This window comes from Trichosurus vulpecula, chromosome 1 (assembly GCF_011100635.1).
Source record: "Trichosurus vulpecula isolate mTriVul1 chromosome 1, mTriVul1.pri, whole genome shotgun sequence".
Classification (NCBI taxonomy): Eukaryota; Metazoa; Chordata; class Mammalia; order Diprotodontia; family Phalangeridae; genus Trichosurus; species Trichosurus vulpecula.
The window spans coordinates 230659839-230680955 of record NC_050573.1 but is presented as its reverse complement, the minus strand read 5'-3'; the positions used below and the strand labels follow the sequence as shown (position 1 = coordinate 230680955).

The following is a 21117-nucleotide window of genomic DNA, read 5'->3' as shown; positions in this document are numbered from 1 at the left end:
AAACACTTCGCCTCTGCTTGCCTCAGTTTTCTAATCCAAAAAATGTGGATAATAATAGTGTACAACCTCTAGGGTTGTTTAAGTAATCCCTACTTGAGAGCCACCAGGGAAAGACTGAGAAATTGTCCATTCAGACCTTTCATATGCACACTCAGTTCAGGCTCAGCCTCTCTTCTGTCATCAGCCCCTCCAAAGCCAATTAGAAGACCTTTCATCATGACATAGTACTAATCCTGACTCATCACGGTCAAAACTGGCTACTGAAATTCCGCACGTTAGATTGGCAGCAGGAATACTCCAAAGACAAAGCAGACAAGGAACATGTGTGCATGCTTCAAGGACTGAGTCTTCATTGGTTAGTCCCATCCATTAGAACAGAATGACCAGCACTATAACAGTTCCTGAGATACTATTGTGAGAACTTCTAGAGTAGTGTACAAAGTCAATAAGAAATAAAAAGGAATACCTGGAATCTATAAGAATCAAAATTTGAAATGAACACAAAACTATAACCATGAGAATCCCTATCTTAGAAACATTCTGGGGAAATAAACAATAAAACAGTAGGCTTTCTGAGGAATAGAATGGCCCAGACCAAACAAAAATTACAAAATAGAAGGAAAAAAAGCAGAAGAGCAAATTTTTGAAATGCCATAAACAACTGACATGTCAAAAAACATCAATTTGAAAAATGTAATATTATTTAGCAAAGACAGAGCTAAAATATTATATTTAGAAAAATGAGGGAAATTACTTCATGCCACCAAAATGTCTGTCCTGCAACTCAGGGTATTATCCATCATAAGTAATTTTCAAAATTATCAAAAACTATCCTTCCTACTAAAGAATAGAGGCAGGCATAGCATTAATTTGACATTCAAATTGACCAAGTATCAAAGATTTAACAAGGTAGACATAACCTATAAAGCAAATGTGAGTCCTTACTATAAGAATGTGGTAAGACTGAGTTTGAAAGTTTGAAATTCCAATCCCAGAGTCAGTAGCAGAATTTGAATCTAGATGTGCTCATTTGAAAAGGAACAGCTGAACAAGAACAAGTGGAAGTCTAAAGGAAATGGTTAACAAAGAAATTATATCTTGAAGCTGGGCATCATAAGTAAAGGTTAATTAAATAAATAGGTAGGATGCTGAAGAGGATTAAGTAACACCTTAACATATACTCTAATCTGTATCAGGTGGAGAAGGTTTTCTAAAAATTATGCCGGCAAAAGCAGAATATGTAGAGAGGATAGAAAGGGGACAGCTGAGGAATTAGAGAAGCCATGGGAATAGAGAGCCAAGGAATAAAATTCAACTCTTTTATATAAGACAAAATATAAGTTTCTTTTTGCTACTACTTTTAAGAAAAGACTAGACAGGATTTAATGGAAGAAAAATAAAATTAACAATTATAGCCTTGACTAATAATGGTTTGAATTCACCCATAAAATGTGAGTTGCAAAAGGAATTAGGAAATAGAATCCAACAATTTATTGCCTACAAAAAAACATACATAAATTATGAGAGTTTATGAATTCAGTGATTAGAATAAAGTCTACTGTGAATCTAAAAGGCTTGAACTTGAACCTACAAAGTAGAAGTTGCAACAATAATTTTGCTTGATACTGTAGTACATATAGATCCCTCCAGAAAGACAAGCAAAGAAACTATGTTATTGTTAAAAATCACCATAGGATATGAGTAATATCATTCTATATGCTAAATGACATAGAAGCTAAGTTCTTAAAGGCAAACAAATTCTTGGCCTAAATGAGAGAGTTAAAAATTATTGATGACTGATGTTTTTTTTTTTTCTGAAAGAACTATTACAAATCTACCACAAAGATAAATAAGGAAGAAATTAAAGAATTGGAGACCATATTAGAAAAACTAGATTGAATAAACCTATGGAGGCTAATAATAGAAATCTTAGAAAATTCACATTTTTCTCAGGTGCCTATGAGGCTTAAAAAAGTTATGTGCTATGGCATAAAGTACTAATAAAGGCAGAAAGTGAGAAACCTTATACATTTCCTTAACAGATCATAACACAATAAAAAATTTAACTAATAAAGGAGACAGGAACAAAAGTTTCAGATATAAATTAAGACAAAAAATCCTTAATAATGGAAGAATAAATCATAGAAATAATCAAATATTGTGTTAAAGAAAATGATGAGTAAGAGAACCAAAATTTATGAAATGCAACTAAAATAGTCCTTAGAGGAAAATGTATGTCTCTTGAACACACATTAATAATGAGAAAAAGATAAGACTAATGACTTGAGCATGCAATTAAAAAGCTAGAAAAACAACCAATTAATAACCTTCCAAAAGCACACAAGTGATTTTGAAAATTAAATGGGACATAAATAGAATCAAAATAAAAACAATTAAAGTGGCAAAAAGTTTTTAAATGCTAATAAAATTGTTTGAAAAATTAGCTAATTTAGTTTTTTTTTAAAGAAGAAAAACAAACTACCAAAATCAAAAATGGGAAGAAACCATAACCACTAGAAAAGAAATAAAGATGTTATCAGTTAGTCAAACAATAGTCTTAATGACCTGGATTCATGGCCTGGCCTGGCCTCTGACTCAAATATGTGTGTGTGTATGTGTGTACATGTGTGTGTGTACATACACACATTTTATACATATAGATAGATAGATATAGATATATATACACACATGTATGTATCTATATATGTATATGTGTATATATGTATATGTATATATATGTGTATATATATATATATATTCTTTGTTGTCTCTCTCCCACTACATATCTTCACACGCACACACAATGTAAGCTGCATAGAACATGTAAGAATGTGTAGAAGTGATTTGACTTACTGTATTTGTATTGTACTGTACTATATCCTGTCACAGTGGCTGGAACATAATAGGTACTTAACGAATGCTGACTGATTGATTGTCTAACCTTAGACAAGTCATTTCTTCTCTCAAGCCCCAAACAACTTTCTAAAATCAGCTGTAAATGATCTAACAATCAGTTGATGAAGGTGGTTTCCACACCAGACAGCTTCCAAAACCCATGAAACCAAGGGTCCAAACTCTAAAAAGAACAGATGGAGAAAGGATAATGAGGCGAAGATAGGAGGTGAAAGGAAGGTAGCAAAAAAAAAAAAAGAAGACGAAGACAGGAGAGCAAGGGAGAGGAGAAAGGCAATAAAACTAAAAACAAACAAAATTGATAAAGTTCCTAGAAAAAAATACAAAATGTTGAAATTTTTAACAAGAAAAAATTTGCATTAAAATATATGCATATATGAAATCAGACAGTTTAAATCTATTATGAATTAATGTAAAGCTGTAAGGTTAAGAGCCATTTCCAAATAGATTAAGAGTGAAAAGAGATAATTTCATATGGAGATTATTTTTACTCCTGTTTGCCATCGTTTATTCCTTTAATTTCCCTCCAATTGTTATCACTAGAATTTTTGGTCAAACAGTAGTGGCAAGAGAGGGCATCCTTGCTTTATCTGTGTATTTACTGGGAAAACTGATATCTCTCTTTTGTGAATAATGTTAACCTTTAAATTTAGGCGTGTAATTTTATCATGTTAAAAAGAATCTGCACCGAAACTAATTGAGAGGATTAATAACTTCAAAAAATTAACAGTATACAGAAAAGTCCATAAACCTCCTTAGAATTTCTATATTTTAATAACAAAAGAATAGGAGGAAATGATAGACAATTCCCATTCAAAATGACTATAGAATGCATAAAATATAACCATATATAATTAAGATATATGTGATTACAAAACACTCTTTCTAGAAATCAAGGGAGTCCAATAATTGGAAGGACATTCACTCCTCATGGTTGAGGCGCACCAGTGTAATAAAATTAAGATATTATCTGCTAATTTACAGATTTAGCCCTATACCAGTCAAGTGATCAATAGCTTAATTACTATATCTAGACAAAACAATAATAGAATCATTTGGAAAAACAAAAGTCCTAGAATCCCTAGGGAAATGGTGTGAGAAGAAGGTAGGAATTAAAAGAGAGTAGCATTTACAAACCTCAAGCAATATTATAAAGCTACACTCATCAAAACTGTTTGGTACTGGTTAAAAAATATGTTTAAAGTAGGTCAGTGGAAAAGAATAGATAAGCAAGTATCATAAATAATCAAACTCAGTAGCCCATGGTTCAGTAAATCCAAGAACATAAACTATCTGGAAAATTCCCTATTTGACAAGAACTGCTGGAAAAATTAGAAAGCAGTTTGGCAGAAAATACATTTAGATCAGCAACTCATACCATGGACTATAATAAGTTCCAAATTGACATGTGACCTTAATATAAAAGACAGAAGTATATAAAAAAAGAAAAAGCAGAGTGGAAAGAAGTGCTTTTCACAACTGTTCCTAGCTATGGTATCTATAACCAAACCATGGTTAAAAGGGATCATAAAAGAGAAAACATACAATTTTAACTCCATAAAATTTTAAAAGCTTTTTACAAACAACAACAATCAGTGCAGCAAGATTAAGAAGGAAAATTGTCCATGGTGATAGGGAAAGGACCAGGGATCTTTGTGTCGAACCTCATTGCTCATGGCGTTAAATTCCATCACATGCATATACCATCGTTTGTTCAGTTCAGCCACTTCCTAATTGTTGGCTTGTTTTCATCTTTCCAGTGTTATACTTATTACAAATAGAGCTACTATGGCTATTTTCATACACATAGGTCTTTTCTTGTGGTCATTACCTCCCTGGATAGAAACTCAGTAGTGGTATTGCTGGTCAGTGGGTAGAAACAATTTTCTAATTCTTTTAGATAACTTCAAATCTTTTCCATAAATAAGGAGAAATATGGAAAAATGGGAACAGACTTGTAGGAAATTATGTAGAATTCAAAAAAAGACATATACAATGACTGTAAGTACATAAATGAAGACAATTTTAAACCATGATAGAATTCCAACTGAAAAACGATAGGCAACACTGGTATTCACTTATGTAAAACTTAAAGCATTCACACGAGAGAGTATGTGACTAGTGTCAGAGCAGGACCACTATGAGATCCAAGAGAAATGACAATAAGCCATAATTCCCTAAGGACGTTGAATTTTGGACTCAAGGGAGGAGAATTTGCCGCTATACCTAACCTCCATCCAGAGTGGCAATAAGGACTGACTAAAAAAATCAGAGAAGGGTTACTCCAGCCACCAGCGCAGTTAAAAGGAACTAGGTGAAGCAAGGACATCAAGTGTTGGACCTGGAATCAGGATGACATGAGTTCAAATCTACTTACTAGCAGTGTGATCCTGGGCAAATCACTTAACGTCACTTGGCCTCAAATTTTCTCAGCTGTAAAATCCGTATAATAACAAACAGCACCTGCCTCTTAGGGTTGTTCTGAGGATCAAAGGAAATGATATTTATGAAGCACTTAGCACAGTGCTTGAACACATGCTTCAGAAATGTTTGTGTTCCTCCTCCCTTAAGGTAGGGCAAAACAAATTTACTCAATAGTCAACCCAAGGAATTAGGTACTGTATAATAGTACCCCTTGTAGTATAGAGCTGAAAGTTCACTTTTTTAGGGAATTAAAATAAGACTCAAAAGTCTCTATTATATTATTTACACTTTCCTACTCATTTGGAGGTAAAGGGGGAAAACATGGAAAGCATTAGTTTCAGATAAAAGCTGTACATTTCTGTGAGCCAGCCCTGTCCTTTCCCAGTTCTACCCTCCTAAGCAATTAATTCTCTGGCGACTTCCCACATGCTTTCTCAGTTGCCATCTGATGTGAAAAATAAGGTACCAGGTACAGGTGCTGCCCCTTTAAATTCTTGGTGTTTGCTGTTTGGGGTCACAACTTTAATATTGTTTAAGAAAGGCTGTTAATGTTAACACTGATATAACTGTCTATACTGATAGAACAGCATGTGGGTTAAAGCCCTGCTAAATTGCCCCAACTTTTTAACAGTCACGACCAAATAAAATCCTGTTGTACACTGCCAACCTATTTATACTCTAATGAGAGCCAGCATTGCATTATTTCAGAGAATCCATAAGTTGTTGGTGTTTATTGCACATCTATCGCCTCATGATTAAGTTACTCATGCCTCCCTTGAAATCATCATGACTCTGATATTTGATATCCCTTCCCTTTTTAAAAGAAGGCCGATGTGTCAGATATGTTTAATCTCAACACTGAATATGTTAGCTCCTGACATTTGCATGTGAATTCATTTCAGTGAGTTTAACAAGTGACTTAGGTACCACACATGGGTTTTAAGTTTGTCAAATAAGCTTTTTTTTTTTTTTTAGGGTTATCACCGGCCTAATCACTATATTGCCACACAAGGTAAGTTAATCACAATCTTGATGTCTTTTTCTAGTTCCGTAACTTCTTCCTCATTTCTTTTCCTTTGGACAGTGGACAAACTTAAGTTACAAAATTGTTTGTTGCATTATAATTATTAATTTGTTTTCCTGTTGTAAATACCTTGGATTAGAAAATTTAGTTAATTCTATATTTGAAGATTCTTAGAAGAGAGACTTTCTTTGTACTTCTGAATATATTTTCTTTTTTTGGTGGGGGGCGGTTTGGCAGGGCAGTTGGGGTTAAGTGACTTGCCCAAGGTCACACCGCTAGTATATGTGTCAAGTGTCTGAGGTCAGATTTGAACTCAGGTCCTCCTGACTCCAGGGCTGGTGCTCTACTCACTGCACCACCTGGCTGCCCCTTGAATATACTTTCTACTAAGCCTTAGAGAAACCTACCCAAAATTCATAATCTTAGAGCATTCCCTGAAGCTCAGGATGCTTAGGAAGCATATGCCCATTGTCATACCACAGCTAAATGTCACAGTTTAAATCCATGCCTTTCAGACTCCAAGTTCAGTGCTCTATTATGCCATTTTCTCTCTTTGATTTCTTTAGTGCATTAAAACTTACGCTTTCGGTTATTCATTTTTGCAAGAAGCTTGTGGTGCCCTCCCTACTGCTTTTTATTAATAATTATTAGCTACTAATAACTACTGTCATCAGAAAACTAGGTCTTTACTTGGGAAAGAAAATATTGCCTTAAATGCCCCTAGCAGTAGACACTGGAGAATGTAACAGGCAACATAGAGGATTAGTCTGGGGACTTTAAGAAATTTTTTTCCTAGTAGCTCACTCCAAATGACTTTTGTCCAACTTCAGTTTAAGCCTTTATGTAGTATAAAGTCACATGGTTATAACAAGGCTGTGTGATATATTGGAAAGAGTATTCTCGAGTCAGAGGATCTGCATTCAAATTCCACCTCTGATGCTTAGTGTGACCTGGAGTAAATCGCTTAACCTCTATCATCCTTAGTTTTCACGTCTGTGAAAGGAGGGAGTTGGAATAGATGACATTTGAGGTCCTGTCCAGCTCTAGATTTAAGATCCTTTGACTCTGAGACTCCCAGAGTACTCCCCTCATATGGTATGTCAGGAGAAAGCAAAGTAAATCCCCAGCAAATTGGGTGGACCCTCAATGATGAATTTGTGGGAGAACTTGGACAAGAATTACCCAAGATGAGCAGCCATGGATGGGTTGCTGTAAGGCTCATGGCCTTAGAGCATCATTCGAGGGGCCATCCGTGTCAGAAATCCCACATCTCCTTGAGTATTGTTAGAGTATTTATTATAATATCATGAAACTGATTCCTCACTGCTAGATGGCAATCTCCTTTGACCCTTTCATATTTACCACATTTATTCTAGACCTTTTCTTATCAAGCCTCTAACCCCACCACTTTCTTCAATATTTCCCCAGACAATCTTGACCCCTACTTAGATGAAAATGTTAAGTTCAACCAATGTGTACTCCCTCAGCTGCCTTCCTACAAACTTCTGTCTTCACTCATTCTCTACTGTCTCAAAATATGAAATGGCCATTGCTGCCAAAACTTACCCCTCTGCCATTACTCATAGTCTTTTGTCCCTCTCATATCCTACCTCAGTCATCCCCCTTTTCTCTTTCTCTCAACTGCTTTCTTTTCCTAAGTGGACAACAGATCTCCCCTACCTGGAGGGAAAGACCGCAGCCAAACTTTCTTTTTACCCTGCTAACCCTTCCAAATGTTGTCCTATCTCTCCACTACTTTTAGACAGGTTGTTCTCTTAAGGACTCAGATGAGTGCACTGACCAACAAAGATTCCAGAGGACTGGTATTGATACTCACTGTCCACCTTCTGATAGAAAAGTGACAGACTCAAGATGCAGAATGAGACATATTTTTAGACAGGACCAATGCAGCTGATTTGTTTTACCTAATTATCTATATTTATTATAAGTGTTTTGTTTTCTTCTTTTTTCCAGTGGGGAAAGAAGAAGGTAGGAGGGAGAGAAAGTGAATACTTAATTTAAAAAAAATAAAGTAAAACATTTGAGAGAGGGAGAAGGTAGTTTGTTGCCTCTTCTTCCCTAGATAACAATAGTACCACCCTCTCAGGGTCATGGTGAAAATCAGATCAAGTCATGTATGTAAAGCTATTTACAATCCTTAAAGCCTACATGAAATGCAAACTATAGTTTAATAGCTGTATAATATAGTATACCATATTAACATAATAGTATGATACATTAGTATTATATATTACTGTAGCATAACTGCTGTTATTAGTACCTACTTACTCTCAGATCCATGTAGGCTTCCTTCCATCCACAGCATGTTGCTGAAACTGCTTTCTCCAAGGTCACTAACTTTGTTAACAAATTCAGTGACCTTTCTGCAGTCCTTACCCTCCTTGACCTCTGTGTAACATTTGACATTATTGGGCTCAGTACTCTCTTCCCCTTGTCTTCTGTGACATGGAGCATCATAGTTGTCCTCTTATCACTCCCTCTAAATGTTCCTTCTGTCTCCTACATTTCTCTTCATTCTCCTCCCACTTCTTTAAATATCAGCCACACCCTTGGCCTTGTCTTCAGGGAAAGATAATATCTGCTATATCTCTGGGCATTCCTCTCCACTTCCAGAGCTTCACTTTATTTCCTTAATGGAAATGACTCCCAGTTGTATATCAATACCCACAACCTCTCCACAGAGCTTTGTTGCTATATTTCTAACTGCCTACTGGATGTGTCTGCCTGTATACCTTGCTGGCACCTCTGACTCAATATCCCTAAAACTAAACTCATTATCTTGTCCCCCAAACTTTTCTATTTCTATTAATATTAATTATTAATTAATTAATTAATCTATTAATGTAATATTACCAGTTAACCAGGTTCAAAACAACAGAATCCTCTTTAACTTTACCCTCTGTAAGATCAAGGCAGCTAGATAGCACAGTGGATAGTGTTCCAGGTCAGGAGTGAGGGAGATGCATCTTCCTCAAATGTGGCTTCAGACACTTACCAGTTGTGTGACCCTGGGCAAGTCACTTAACCCTATTTGCCTCAGTTTCCCCATCTGTAAAATGAGCTGGAGAAGGAAATGGCAAACCACTCCAGTGTCTTTACCAAGAAAACCACAAATGGGGTCACAAAGAGTCAGACACGAGAGAAACAACTGAAGGGACTTCAGAGATAATCATATCCTACCTACTCATTTTCCTTATGAGGAAATAGACCCTAAGTGAATTGATTCACCCAACTTCACAGGGGGAACATGTGGCAGAATCACAATTTGATCCCTCTTTCTGACTCTGTATCCAGTTTCCTTTTCAGTGTTATAATAATAGCTAACATTTATGTTATACTTTAAAGTGTACAAAGTGCTTAACACCTCCTTTGATCTTTATATCATTCTCATGAGGCAAATATGTACATATCATTTACGAATGAGGAAACTGAGACTCTGAAAGGTAGTTATTTGCCCATAGTCACACAACTCAAGGAGGGGGGAGAATCCAACGCAAGTCTTTGGTGAAACCCTTTGCCCTATACCACAGCGCCCTTCCCATTCACACCAATATCCAATTCATTTGCCACTCCTGTCAACTAACCTCAACAGTGTCTGTTTCTTCATCTGTTATTCCTTTCTATTCTTATTGCAAACAACCTATTAAAGGTCCTCGTCTCCTCTTCCCACTATTGTAATAGCCTCCTAACTCACGGTGTTGTGAGGCTCAAATGAGAATATGGATATAAAGTACTTTACAAACCTTAAAACACTATATGAATGACAGATATCATCATCATCATCATCATCATTATCCTATCAAGCCTCTAGTCCAGTGATTTCATTCCCCGATCTTTATATTATACTCCTCTTAAATTCAAAAAATGTTTTAGAGAAATACCAAGGTGTTCTGCTAAAAGTTTAACAAGCAGTACTGGATGGGGGCAGGAGGAGAAGAGAGGAAATGCATGTACACACATACTTTTAAGTTTAATCTGAACTATTAACACTTTCTTAAGTCTATATAATTAACCAATCAATAAATGAAGCCTTGATTTGGATTGCTGATTCCTGAAGTATAAATACTCACACTGAAAATTTAACAAATGGCTCTTTGCCATATCAGAGTTGGCTACAACATACGTCTCCTCCTAACAGTTCTTTCTGATTCTAGTAACTCCTTCCCCCAAACTATCCTTTCTCACCACCAGCCATATAATCTTATGCCATTGATTCCATCCCTCATTTACTAAATAACTTTCATTGGTTCCTCATTGCCTATAGAATCAAATATAAGCTTCTTATTCTGCTATTCAAAGCCCTCTACAATCTTACATAATTTTTATTTTATAATATTATATATTCTAACACAACTACACTGCTTTGTACCGTACTTTCTCAAATTTTCATCTCCTACTTTCATGTGTTCACTCATGTCATCCCCCACACTTGGTCTTTTTCTAACAAACCTCCTTGCCTGCTGAGGTCATCTCTGTCTCCCTGAAAGATATAACTCAGTTATTATCTTCTCCTTGAAACCATCTCTGACCCTCTCCAATTTCCCACAAAATGTTAACTAGATTTCTCCCTTTTGCTTTATAGTTTTTAATTATAGTTATTTGTATACATATGTTCCCCCCACAGGATTATTAGATTTTTCATTTTATGTTTCAATTAACAAATATTTTTTTCTGCCTCCCATTCCCCTAATTTAAAAGAAAAAAAGAAAAACAAAATTCTTATAGTAAATATGCATAGCTAAACAAAGCAAATTTCCACACTGTCCATGTCCAAAAATGTAAATGTCATTCTGCATCTTGAATCAGTTACTTCTCTGTTAGGTGGGTAGCATTGTCCTCTGAAATCATAGTTGGTCGTTGTATTGATCAAAGTTAAGTTTATTAAGTTTAATCTTATAAGTTTATCGATAGCAGTGACCATGTCAAACCCATCTTTGAGATGACCTGTATCCATACGTTCTCTGTAGTTCTGTATCTTGTAGTTCAAAATTCATGCCAAGGAGACTCATTCCTTGAGGCAAGTATGCCATCCCATTTGTTTTTGCTGTGTAAGATGCCTCATTTCCTTATCACTTTTTAAAAGAAGTTTTAATTGGAAAATATCCATACATAATTTAAAGATATATTGAATCTAAAGTTTAGGAAGAAATTCTAATTTACGATGACTCTAAAATTTCAGTAGCCATTTTGCCAGACAGGCCACAGAAACATCCTAATTTATTATGCTAGTTAGACAGTCTTCTGTGTGAACTGGATCAAATCAATGAGGTCATAAGTCTATTGGAGTATTGAAGTAAGGGTATCCTCCAGAAAAATCCTCTAGAGGAGGGTTATCTTAGGTTCTCAAAGACTAAGCCATGAGTACAAGCCTAAGGTAGATCAGTATGTCAACCAATGTTTAAGTGATTACTTTGTTAACAAACACTGTGAGTGCTGGAAGTACAAATTAAAAATAAAAAGACAGTCTATGCCCTCAAGGAGATTCTATTCAAATGGAGGCAGATAGCACATAAAATTATGGTGAAAGGGGGAAGCTGGGAAAGGAAATGAGAGGGATAATAGAAGAAGTCTAGAATGTAACCTGGAGAGAAATGAGACCTATGCTGACCTGGGCACTCTCCTCAAATGGGGCATGTCCACTCTGAATTCTAAGGCTGAGAGAGGCTTCAAGATGAAGATCTAGGGTAAGGTAGAGGAGGTCTAGAGTACAGCCTGGAGAGGAGATGAAAGAATATTCCCAAAGTAGAAAGATTTCAAATTTGGCCTTTGGTGATGGAGTATGTGTCTGTTCGTTTTATAAGCCAAGGACCAGCTTAACAAAGTGTGGGAGAGCCTCATCTTCAAAATGACTGGCCACCAGTTAATGAATTTTTCAGCCACATGAAGGATGAAGGCATATTCACATGAGTTCAGCATCAGTTCAAAGGGTATTAATGCTGATGAAATCATAGCTCTGTCACCATGAGACAATATCTGTTCCCTCGTTTTTATTAGTTCCAAAAAACTTTCCACTTTATTTCTCCTGAGCCATTTATTCATAGGCACAACTCTTCATATTGTTCATTTTATCTTTGATCAAGTTAAAGTGCAAGATGCAAAAGAAAATAAGAATCATATCAATGGTTAATTGTCATAGCAAATGACTTGATAAATATTGCAATCCTAAAACCATAAAACATTCTATTTCTCCAAGTGTAAAGAACATAGATTAAATGAAAAATCATTTGAGACTATGTGTTCTAGAAAAAAAAATAGGATAAAAGGGTGACTCTTTCCTCCTGGCTTCTAGAACCTAGGTAGTTTTCCTTCCTAATAAATATAATACTATTGAAGACTGAGGAAAAAAAGTCTAGACAGTCTGCCTAGTTAAATTCTTTTCTCAAACCTGCTTCACTTTAGAATGAGAAACAGCACAAAAGAAAAGGTCATAGTTTAACATTTTCCTGCGGTAAATATTTCTATTGTGGTTCTTAAAAGATGTACAACATTACAAATATACATCACCAGGGGAAAATAAGATCTAGCATTTTCACAGGAGAGGGGGAAGTTAAGAGACAGAAAAAAAAATGTTTATGAAAGTTCAATATGTGTTTGGCTTTGAGTCTGTCTTTTTGGAAGTGGAGAGGGGAGTTGGATTTAAACACCCAAATCTGCTCCTTGCCAATTTGGATGTGTTATCTAGCTTCCAACCTAGCCAGAGCTCTAGATCCAAGGACCTACTCATTCCATTCAATGACTTTAACAGAGTATAGTCTGAGCAATTCCACAGCACTGGCAGAGCATTTGGAAAACTAAGCTCTAGCTAATTTCCAGTAAAATTCTTAAAAGCATTTTAAAGGACAAAGAGATGATTTCACTCTTCTCTTTTGATGTGTAACTTTGGATTTGCCTCCCTCACAATCATTGTGTTGAAAGGAGCTCCCAGGTGCAGCTAAATCATCTAATTTTGTTTAAACACATTCACTTCGCCTAAAGATAATTAGCCTTAGATGCGGTCACAATTAAAGTAAAACTTTACCCATTTGGACTAAAATTGCAGTCTTTACTGTAAATTCCAAGTTGACAAATTTTAAAAAGTGAACCCCTTTCACTATTTTGAAATAGATGGTGATGACGTTGTATGTTTTGCAAAATAGGGGATCCTAAGAAACCTGCTGTAATAAATAGGTATGGATCTTTCAAATGAACACGTTCATTATTTCTCTGAAAAGTTTGTTCCATCAAGGTTTCATTCAAACCCTATCTAAGGGACCCTCTGTGAAATTGACAAACATATATAGCTCTGTATTTAACACCTCACTTGAAGTCAGCATTTGACACATCATTGAACAAAATAATCTCTGTAGTCACATCGTTCATGGAGTCTTGCATAGTTTTGATACATAACTAAAAAATCCCTTGTCTAGGAGCATCTTCATGGCTGCATCTTGCTTTACTGAGTCAGATGCTTTCTTAAAATCCATAAATGGTAAATACAATGAGATCTGACATTTTTCTCTATTTCTTAGTTGTGTGATTGTGAAGATGTGCTTTCTTATAGAACATTTCCTACCTGTTCCTTTCTCATTATTTTTTTCATTAAGGATGCTCTCATTTCATGCATAGACAAAGGTTTTTTGGAAGTAAGAATTCATACTCATGCTCCACACTTATGTCTTTTCTAAGTTAAGGAGCGGGGCCAGGAGTGATGCAATGGGAAAATTTGAAATGTCTTATAAAATTACCTTGGAATGTTTTTAAAGTTGTCACCTTAAGCACAGACATCTTTATGCATGGCCATTCTGTCCAGCATCATCGTAAGTGCTATTGTCAATTCCTCACATCAGTTAATCAAGCAAATATTTATTAAGAGCTACTTTGTGCCAGGCACTGGAATTAGAAAGGCAAGAATCAGATACTGGCATTGAGGAACTTACATTCTACTGGAGAAGGGGCAATATGTATTCATATAAATACACGCAGAGTAAGCGTATAGAATTATTTTTAATAAGTTAATTTATTTATTTTAGTTTTCAACATTCACTTCCATAAGTTTTAAATTTTCTCCCGCTCTGTCCCCTCCCCCTCCCCAAGACAGCCTGCAATCTGATATAGGCTCTACATATACATTCCTATTAAACATATTTTCACATTAGCCATGTTGTATAGAAGAATTACAATGAATGGGAGTAACAATAAGAAAGTAAAACATAAAACAAAACTAAACAAAACAAGAAAATAGTTTGCTTCGATCTGCCTCCAGACTCCATATTTTTTTTTCTGGATGTGGATGGCATTTTTCATCATGAGTCTTTTCGAATTGTTTTAGGTCTTTGCATTGCTGAGAAGAGCTAAGTCTATCAAAGTCAGTCATCGCACACTGCATAGAATTATTATATACACATAACATATATATGGGGTGGTGATTCCATGGACAGAGGCAGATAGGTAGTCCAGTGGACAGAGCTCTAGGTTTAGAGTCAGGAAAACTAGAGTTCAAATCTTGCCTCTGATAATTACTAGCTGTGTGACCCTGGACAAGTCACTTAAGCCTCTGTGCCCTGATCTGTAAACTGAGAAAGTTGGATTCAGTAGTTTCTACTGTCTTTTCCACTTCTAAATATATGATCCTCTGTCCTCATTGTTGAAGATAGATCACCATAAAAATTCTCACAGACCTGATCGAGGTCTCTTAGTTGCATCTCTAATTGATTGTTCCTAAAATAATACAGCTTAACTAGCTCTCACATGAAGCTTTCTGGAGGATTTTTTCTTTATTTTCAATGGCAAAGCACTGTTAAGCACTGCTGGTACTTGTGGGATGTCAAGAGGCCTAAAGGAAGACCCTCAGTGTATGGGATAGACCCTTTGTAGAAGAGTTATTGGATGATGTGGTGTAATACCAATTTAGATCATGGAAAAGAATCACCCAAGATGAGGAGCTGTGAGAAATCCATGCAGACGGTAGTATTAGAGGGGTTGTGCACATTGATGAGTGTGCACACATCCGTTGAAGTGAAACTGCATGGCTCATAATCCTCCATCACCTTCTTTCCATAGTTTGTGACAAACAAGGCTGTTCTCTTGTCACTCGTGGCAGCCACGACTTCACTTAACAAGGAGATTTTCTCAGTGATCACTCCACTTCTCTGTTTAAAAAACCTATCGTGCCTGTGAGCCATCTTGCCAATTAAATAAAGTATAAATTCTTGAGCCTGGCATTCAAAGTCTTCCACAGTCTGGCTGCATCTTATCTTTTCAATCTCATCTCATGCTACTTCTTTTTACACATTCTGTGCTCTGAGCAAACTAGACAACTCTCCATTTCCCTTCATCATCCTGACCTATCCTGTCTCAGTGCCTTTTCTCGTGCTGTCCCCTTGGCCTCCAATGTACTCCTCCCACTATGCCTTTCACCTGCAACTGTTGAAGTTCCTTTCCTTCATTAAAGGCCCAGTTAAGGTGCTATCTGTTTTATTAAGCTTTCTGTGGCTTGCTCTGGCAGGTGACAACGATCTCTCCCACATTAGATTTCTCATAGTAGTTTGCCTGAACCTTCCCTTCATATTTCACTCATTCTTCTAGCTTTCATAGTTATTTCTGTACATGACTTCCCTCCCTCCCCACCATTTGACTGAAAAATGCATTATAAACATGGCCAAAGGATCTGTCTAGGTATTTGCAATACTTAGTGCCTTGTACTTTGCAGGAATTTAAGTTTGTTGAATTGCATTGGATTGAATTGAGTTGGGTTGGGTTGAAATCAAGAAACAAGCATTTATTAAGCACCTACTGTGTGCCATGCCCTAGTAAACTGTTTCAGAAGATGGGTTAAACTAGGTTGAGGGCAACTGACAGGCTTCAAACCTGTTGATGAGTTAGGAAGATATCTGCCCTAAGCACGTGAAGACGTGCCCTGGCAGAATGGGCATCTGAGAACACTTTGTTCCAATGGCCATGAAGGTGGCCGAAACAGGTGCTATGGGATGCTGAGAGCTTGGGCAGACATTGAAGATGCCAAGGTCATCAAGTGTATCCTGGGCCATCACCAGTTAACTTTTGTCCTGCCACTAGACTTCAGTGACTCAGAAAGAGAATGATGCTGAAGACTTTATGCAACTCTGCCTCACTTCAATTAATATGGAAGTCAAGACATCACCTATGACACCATTGGTCCTCTTTGAAAATGAAGGTCAAGAAGATGGCGGCTGGAAAGCAGGGACTAGTGTGAGCTCCCCGCCGAGTCCGTCCAAAAACCTATAAAAAATGGCTCTGAACCAATTTTAGTACTGCAGAACCCACAAAATAGCAGAGGGAAGCAGGGCTCCAGCCCAGGACAGCCTGGATGGTCTCTGGGTGAGGTCTATCCCACACGGAGCTGGGAGCAGAGCGGAGTGGAGCAGAACAGAGCCCAGTGTGAGTGGCGCGAACCAACCAGACCAGGAGCCGGGCGGACCATGCCCTAGCGCCCTGAATCAATGAGCTGCAACAGTTACCAGACTTCTCAACCCACAAACACCAAAGATAACAGAGAAGGTTAGTGGGAAAAGCTGCGGGAGTAGAAGGAGTTTGTGGTTCAACTACCACCCCGGGGGCAGCAGAGGTGGGGCAGCTACAGAAGTACAGCTGCAGTTGCTTCTGGCCCCAGGGCCACCTAGTGGGAGGAATTAAGTGGCAGATCAGAGCAGGAATGCAGAGCCTGCTGAAGATCTAAGTCCAGTCCGGGTTGGGGGTTCTTGGGGAAGGAGGAGTGCTAGTGTGGCAGACCTGGCGCATCCCCCCAAGCATGGAACATAGTTCTCTAAACTCTACAAGCAGTCATATCCCACTGAAAAACTCAAGGGTCAAGTTAGTTGGCTGGGAATATGGCCAGGCAGCAAAAACGCACCCAGATTCAGTCTCAGACTTTGGATTCTTTCTTTGGTTACAAAGAAGACCAAAACATGCAGACAGATGAAGTTAACAAAGTCAAAGAGTCTACAACAAAAGCCTCCAAGAAAAACATGAACTGGTCCCAGGCCATGGAAGAGCTCAAAAAGGATTTGGAAAAGCAAGTTAGAGAAGTAGAGGAAAAATTGGGAAGAGAAATGAGAAGGATGAGAGAAAACCATGAAAAACAAGTCAATGACTTGCTAAAGGAGACCCAAAAAAATACTGAAAAATATACTGAAGAAAACAACACCTTAAAAAATAGACTAACTCAAATGGCAAAAGAGCTCCAGAAAGCCAATGAGGAGAAGAATGCCTTGAAAGGCAGAATTAGCCAAATGGAAAAGGAGGTCCAAAAGACCACTGAAGAAAATACAACTTTAAAAATTAGATTGGAGCAAGTAGAAGCTAGTGACTTGATGAGAAATCAAGATATTATAAAACAGAACCAAAGGAATGAAAAAATGGAAGACAATGTGAAATATCTGATTGGAAAAACCAATGACCTGGAAAATAGATCCAGGAGAGAGAATTTAAAAATTATCAGACTACCTGAAAGCCATGATCAAAAAAAGAGCCTAGATATCATCTTTTAAGAAATTATCAAGGAGAACTGCCCTGATATTCTAGAGCCACAGGGCAAAATAGAAATTGAAAGAATCCATCAATCACCTCCTCAAATAGATCCCAAAAAGAAATCTCCTAGGAATATTGTCACCAAATTCCAGAGCTCCCAGATCAAGGAGAAAATATTGAAAGCAGCCAGAAAGAAACAATTTGAGTGTTGTGGAAACATAATCAGAATAACCTAAGATCTGGCAGCTTCTACATTAAGAGATCGAAGGGCTTGGAATACGATATTCTGGAGGTCAATGGAGCTAGGATTAAAACCAAGAATCACCTACCCAGCAAAACTGAGTATCATGCTCCAAGGCAAAATATTGACTTTCAATAAAATAGAAGACTTTCAAGCTTTCTCAGTGAAAAGACCAGAGCTGAACAGAAAATTTGACTTTCAAACACAAGAATCAAGAGAAGCATGAAAAGGTAATCAAGAAACAGAAATTGCAAGGGACTTACTAAAGTTGAACTGTTTTGTTTACATTCCTACATGGAAAGATGACGTGTATGATTCATGAGACTTCAGTATTAGGGTAGCTGAAGGGAATATGCATATATATATATATATATATAAGTGAATGTGTATGTGTATGTATATATATATGTATGTGTGTATATACATAGAGAGAGAGAGGGTGGGCACAGGGTGAGTTGAAGATAAAGGGAAGATATCTAAAAGAAATAAAATCAAATTAAGGCATGAGAGAGGAACATATTGAGAGAGGGAGACAGAGAGAGATAGAATGGGATGGATTATCTCACATAAAGGTGGCAAGAGGAAGCAGTTCTGTGGGAGGAGGGGAGAGGGCAGGTGAGGGGGGAATGAGTGAATCTTGCTCTCATCAGATTTGGCCGGAGGAGGGAATACCATACATACTCTTACCCCACAGGAAAAAAGAGGGAAGAAGATTAAAAGAGGGGGGATGATGATGGAGGGGAGAGCAGATGGGGGTGGAGGTAATCAAAAACAAACACTTTTGAAAGAGGACAGGGTCAAGGGAGAAAATTCAATAAAGGGGGATGGGTTGGGAAGGAGCAAAATATAGTTAGTCTTTCACAACAAGTATTGTGGAAGGGTTATACATAATGATACACATGTGGCCTATGTTGAATTGCTTGACTTCTTAGGGAGGGTGGGTGGGAAGGGAAGAGGGGAGAGAATTTGGAACTCAAAGTGTTAAAAACAGATGTTCAAAAACAAAAAAAAAAAGTTTTTTCATGCAACTAGAAAACAAGATACACAGGCAATGGGGCGTAGAAATTTATCTTGCCCTACAAGAAAGGAAGGGAAAAGGGGATGGGAGGGGAGTGGGGTGACAGAAGGGAGGGCTGAGTGGGGAATGGAGCAATCAGAATATACGCCATCTTGGAGTGGGGGGGAGGGTAGAAATGGGGAGAAAATTTGTAATTCAAACTCTTGCGAAAATCAATGCTGAAAACTAAATATATTAAATAAATAAAATCTAGAAATGCTGAAAAAAAAAAAGAAAATGAAGGTCAAGAACAAAACAACAACGACGAAACCAAATTGTGTGCGAGGCACTGAGCTAAGTGCTGGGGATAAAAAGAAAGGCAAAGATAGTTTCTCTCCTCAAGAAGCTTCCGATCTAATGAAGAAGCAATGCGCAAATAACTGTGTACAAACAAGATATATTCAGGAAAAATTAGAGATAATCAACAGAAGGGAGGTACTAGCATTAAGAAGGACTGGGAGAGGCTTCCAAAGGTGGGATTTCAACTGAGACTTGAAGGAACAACAGGAAAGCCAGAAAGTATTTAGTGACTAAGGTGGTTTGTGATGTCTTTGAAATTCCTTGTTGTGGCCACTGTCGTGCTTTAGCCAAACTTCTCTCATTTTTTATGGTTGACAGCCAGCTAATACAAATATATGAGTTGAATTCTCACAAAGTTCAAGTTAGCAATGTCCAAATTAATGAGGTATTCTTGGACAAAATGAATTTTCTAGTCCCTAAAATTCCTGATAGCGAGCATGATATTCTTTCACCTACTTCTCCTTGCCCCTCAGTCTCCACATCCCTCTACTCCTGCAGAGTGATTATTCTTTGAAGAGAAATGTCATTAAGAGAAGTCACATCGAAGTCTCTGTGGAGATAGGTTGATTGATATTTGTTTGTTCTATTAGTCTTCGTCAGCTGCATTCAACACATCAAATGCTAATGAGGAAATATAATTGTATGCAGCTTAAAAATGGCAAATGTAATCAGTTTGTAATGGGCTACCAATCTCCCTTTAACAGAGCAGAGAGTTGCATAATTACCTGTTTATTAGAGTATTGCTGTTTTTCCAGTGTATGGTAGTTTGCTCTCGACTCATACTTTCCAGTTTGGAATTGTGCATATCACTACTGGATGTCACAGAGTGCTTGTTTTTTTTTGTTGTTGTTTGTTTTTTCCTGCAAGAGGCAGAAAATGGGAATTTCTAAAAATTTAACATGAAATCAAAAGACTGTGTATCCATTTGGGAAAATAAATTTGGAACCATGTTGTTCTGATTAGAAAATTAGCCTCTCTTTTCTGTTATGTGCCTCTTGCATAGTATAACCAGTGGCCTGGGCGTGCCATTAATGAAGAATCCTGATAATCTGCCTTAATTGGCACTGACAGCTAGAATTTGCTCATGAGTCACCTTTATAAAAAAGAATCTATTCTTAGAGCTCAGTATAATGGGCAATAGAAGGACTAATAAGTGGAGGCAATCTTAAAATGTCTCCTTGTTTTCTTCCTGCATTGCTATGTTTTTAAACCCTATTCACAACAGGAAACTGGAAGCTTACATGGACTTATAAAGCTTACATGCACAATATAACGGCAACCAGTTTCATTCCCAGGATTTTCAACAAACATCCTCAATCCAGAGCAAAAGTGGTGAATTGTTTTATCCTTGTTTCTTTTTTCTTTTCTCGTGGTACTGATTTTTTCCACCAGTAACAGACTCTGACCTTTGATGATGATGGTAATGTTTCTGTAAATTTAGTTGATCACATGTAAGCCAGATCTGATGACTTTTAATATGTTCTTCCTGTCTCTTCTCTCTGTTTAATTGTTTTCCGTTGTCTGGCTTATATACTGGTGACTTAGTATTAACCTCATCACATCTGACTGGCTAGGCAGGATTAAAAATGTTACAATCAAGATTTCGTTATTCAGAAAATCAATGACTATAAAATTGGTGGAGAGAAAGGAAGC

The 21117-nt window shown here is 37.1% G+C and overlaps 1 protein-coding gene across 4 annotated transcripts in view; it reads left to right on the top strand.

The window, feature by feature from the left end:
* Positions 1 to 21117, top strand: part of PTPRM (protein tyrosine phosphatase receptor type M) — a 1028886-nt gene that overhangs the window by 878714 nt on the left and 129055 nt on the right. For all 4 annotated transcript variants that reach the window (XM_036752813.1, XM_036752827.1, XM_036752817.1 and 1 more), the window contains one exon: positions 6313 to 6349. In XM_036752813.1, the coding sequence (XP_036608708.1) occupies positions 6313 to 6349 (37 nt within the window). The remainder of the gene's footprint in view (positions 1 to 6312; positions 6350 to 21117) is intronic.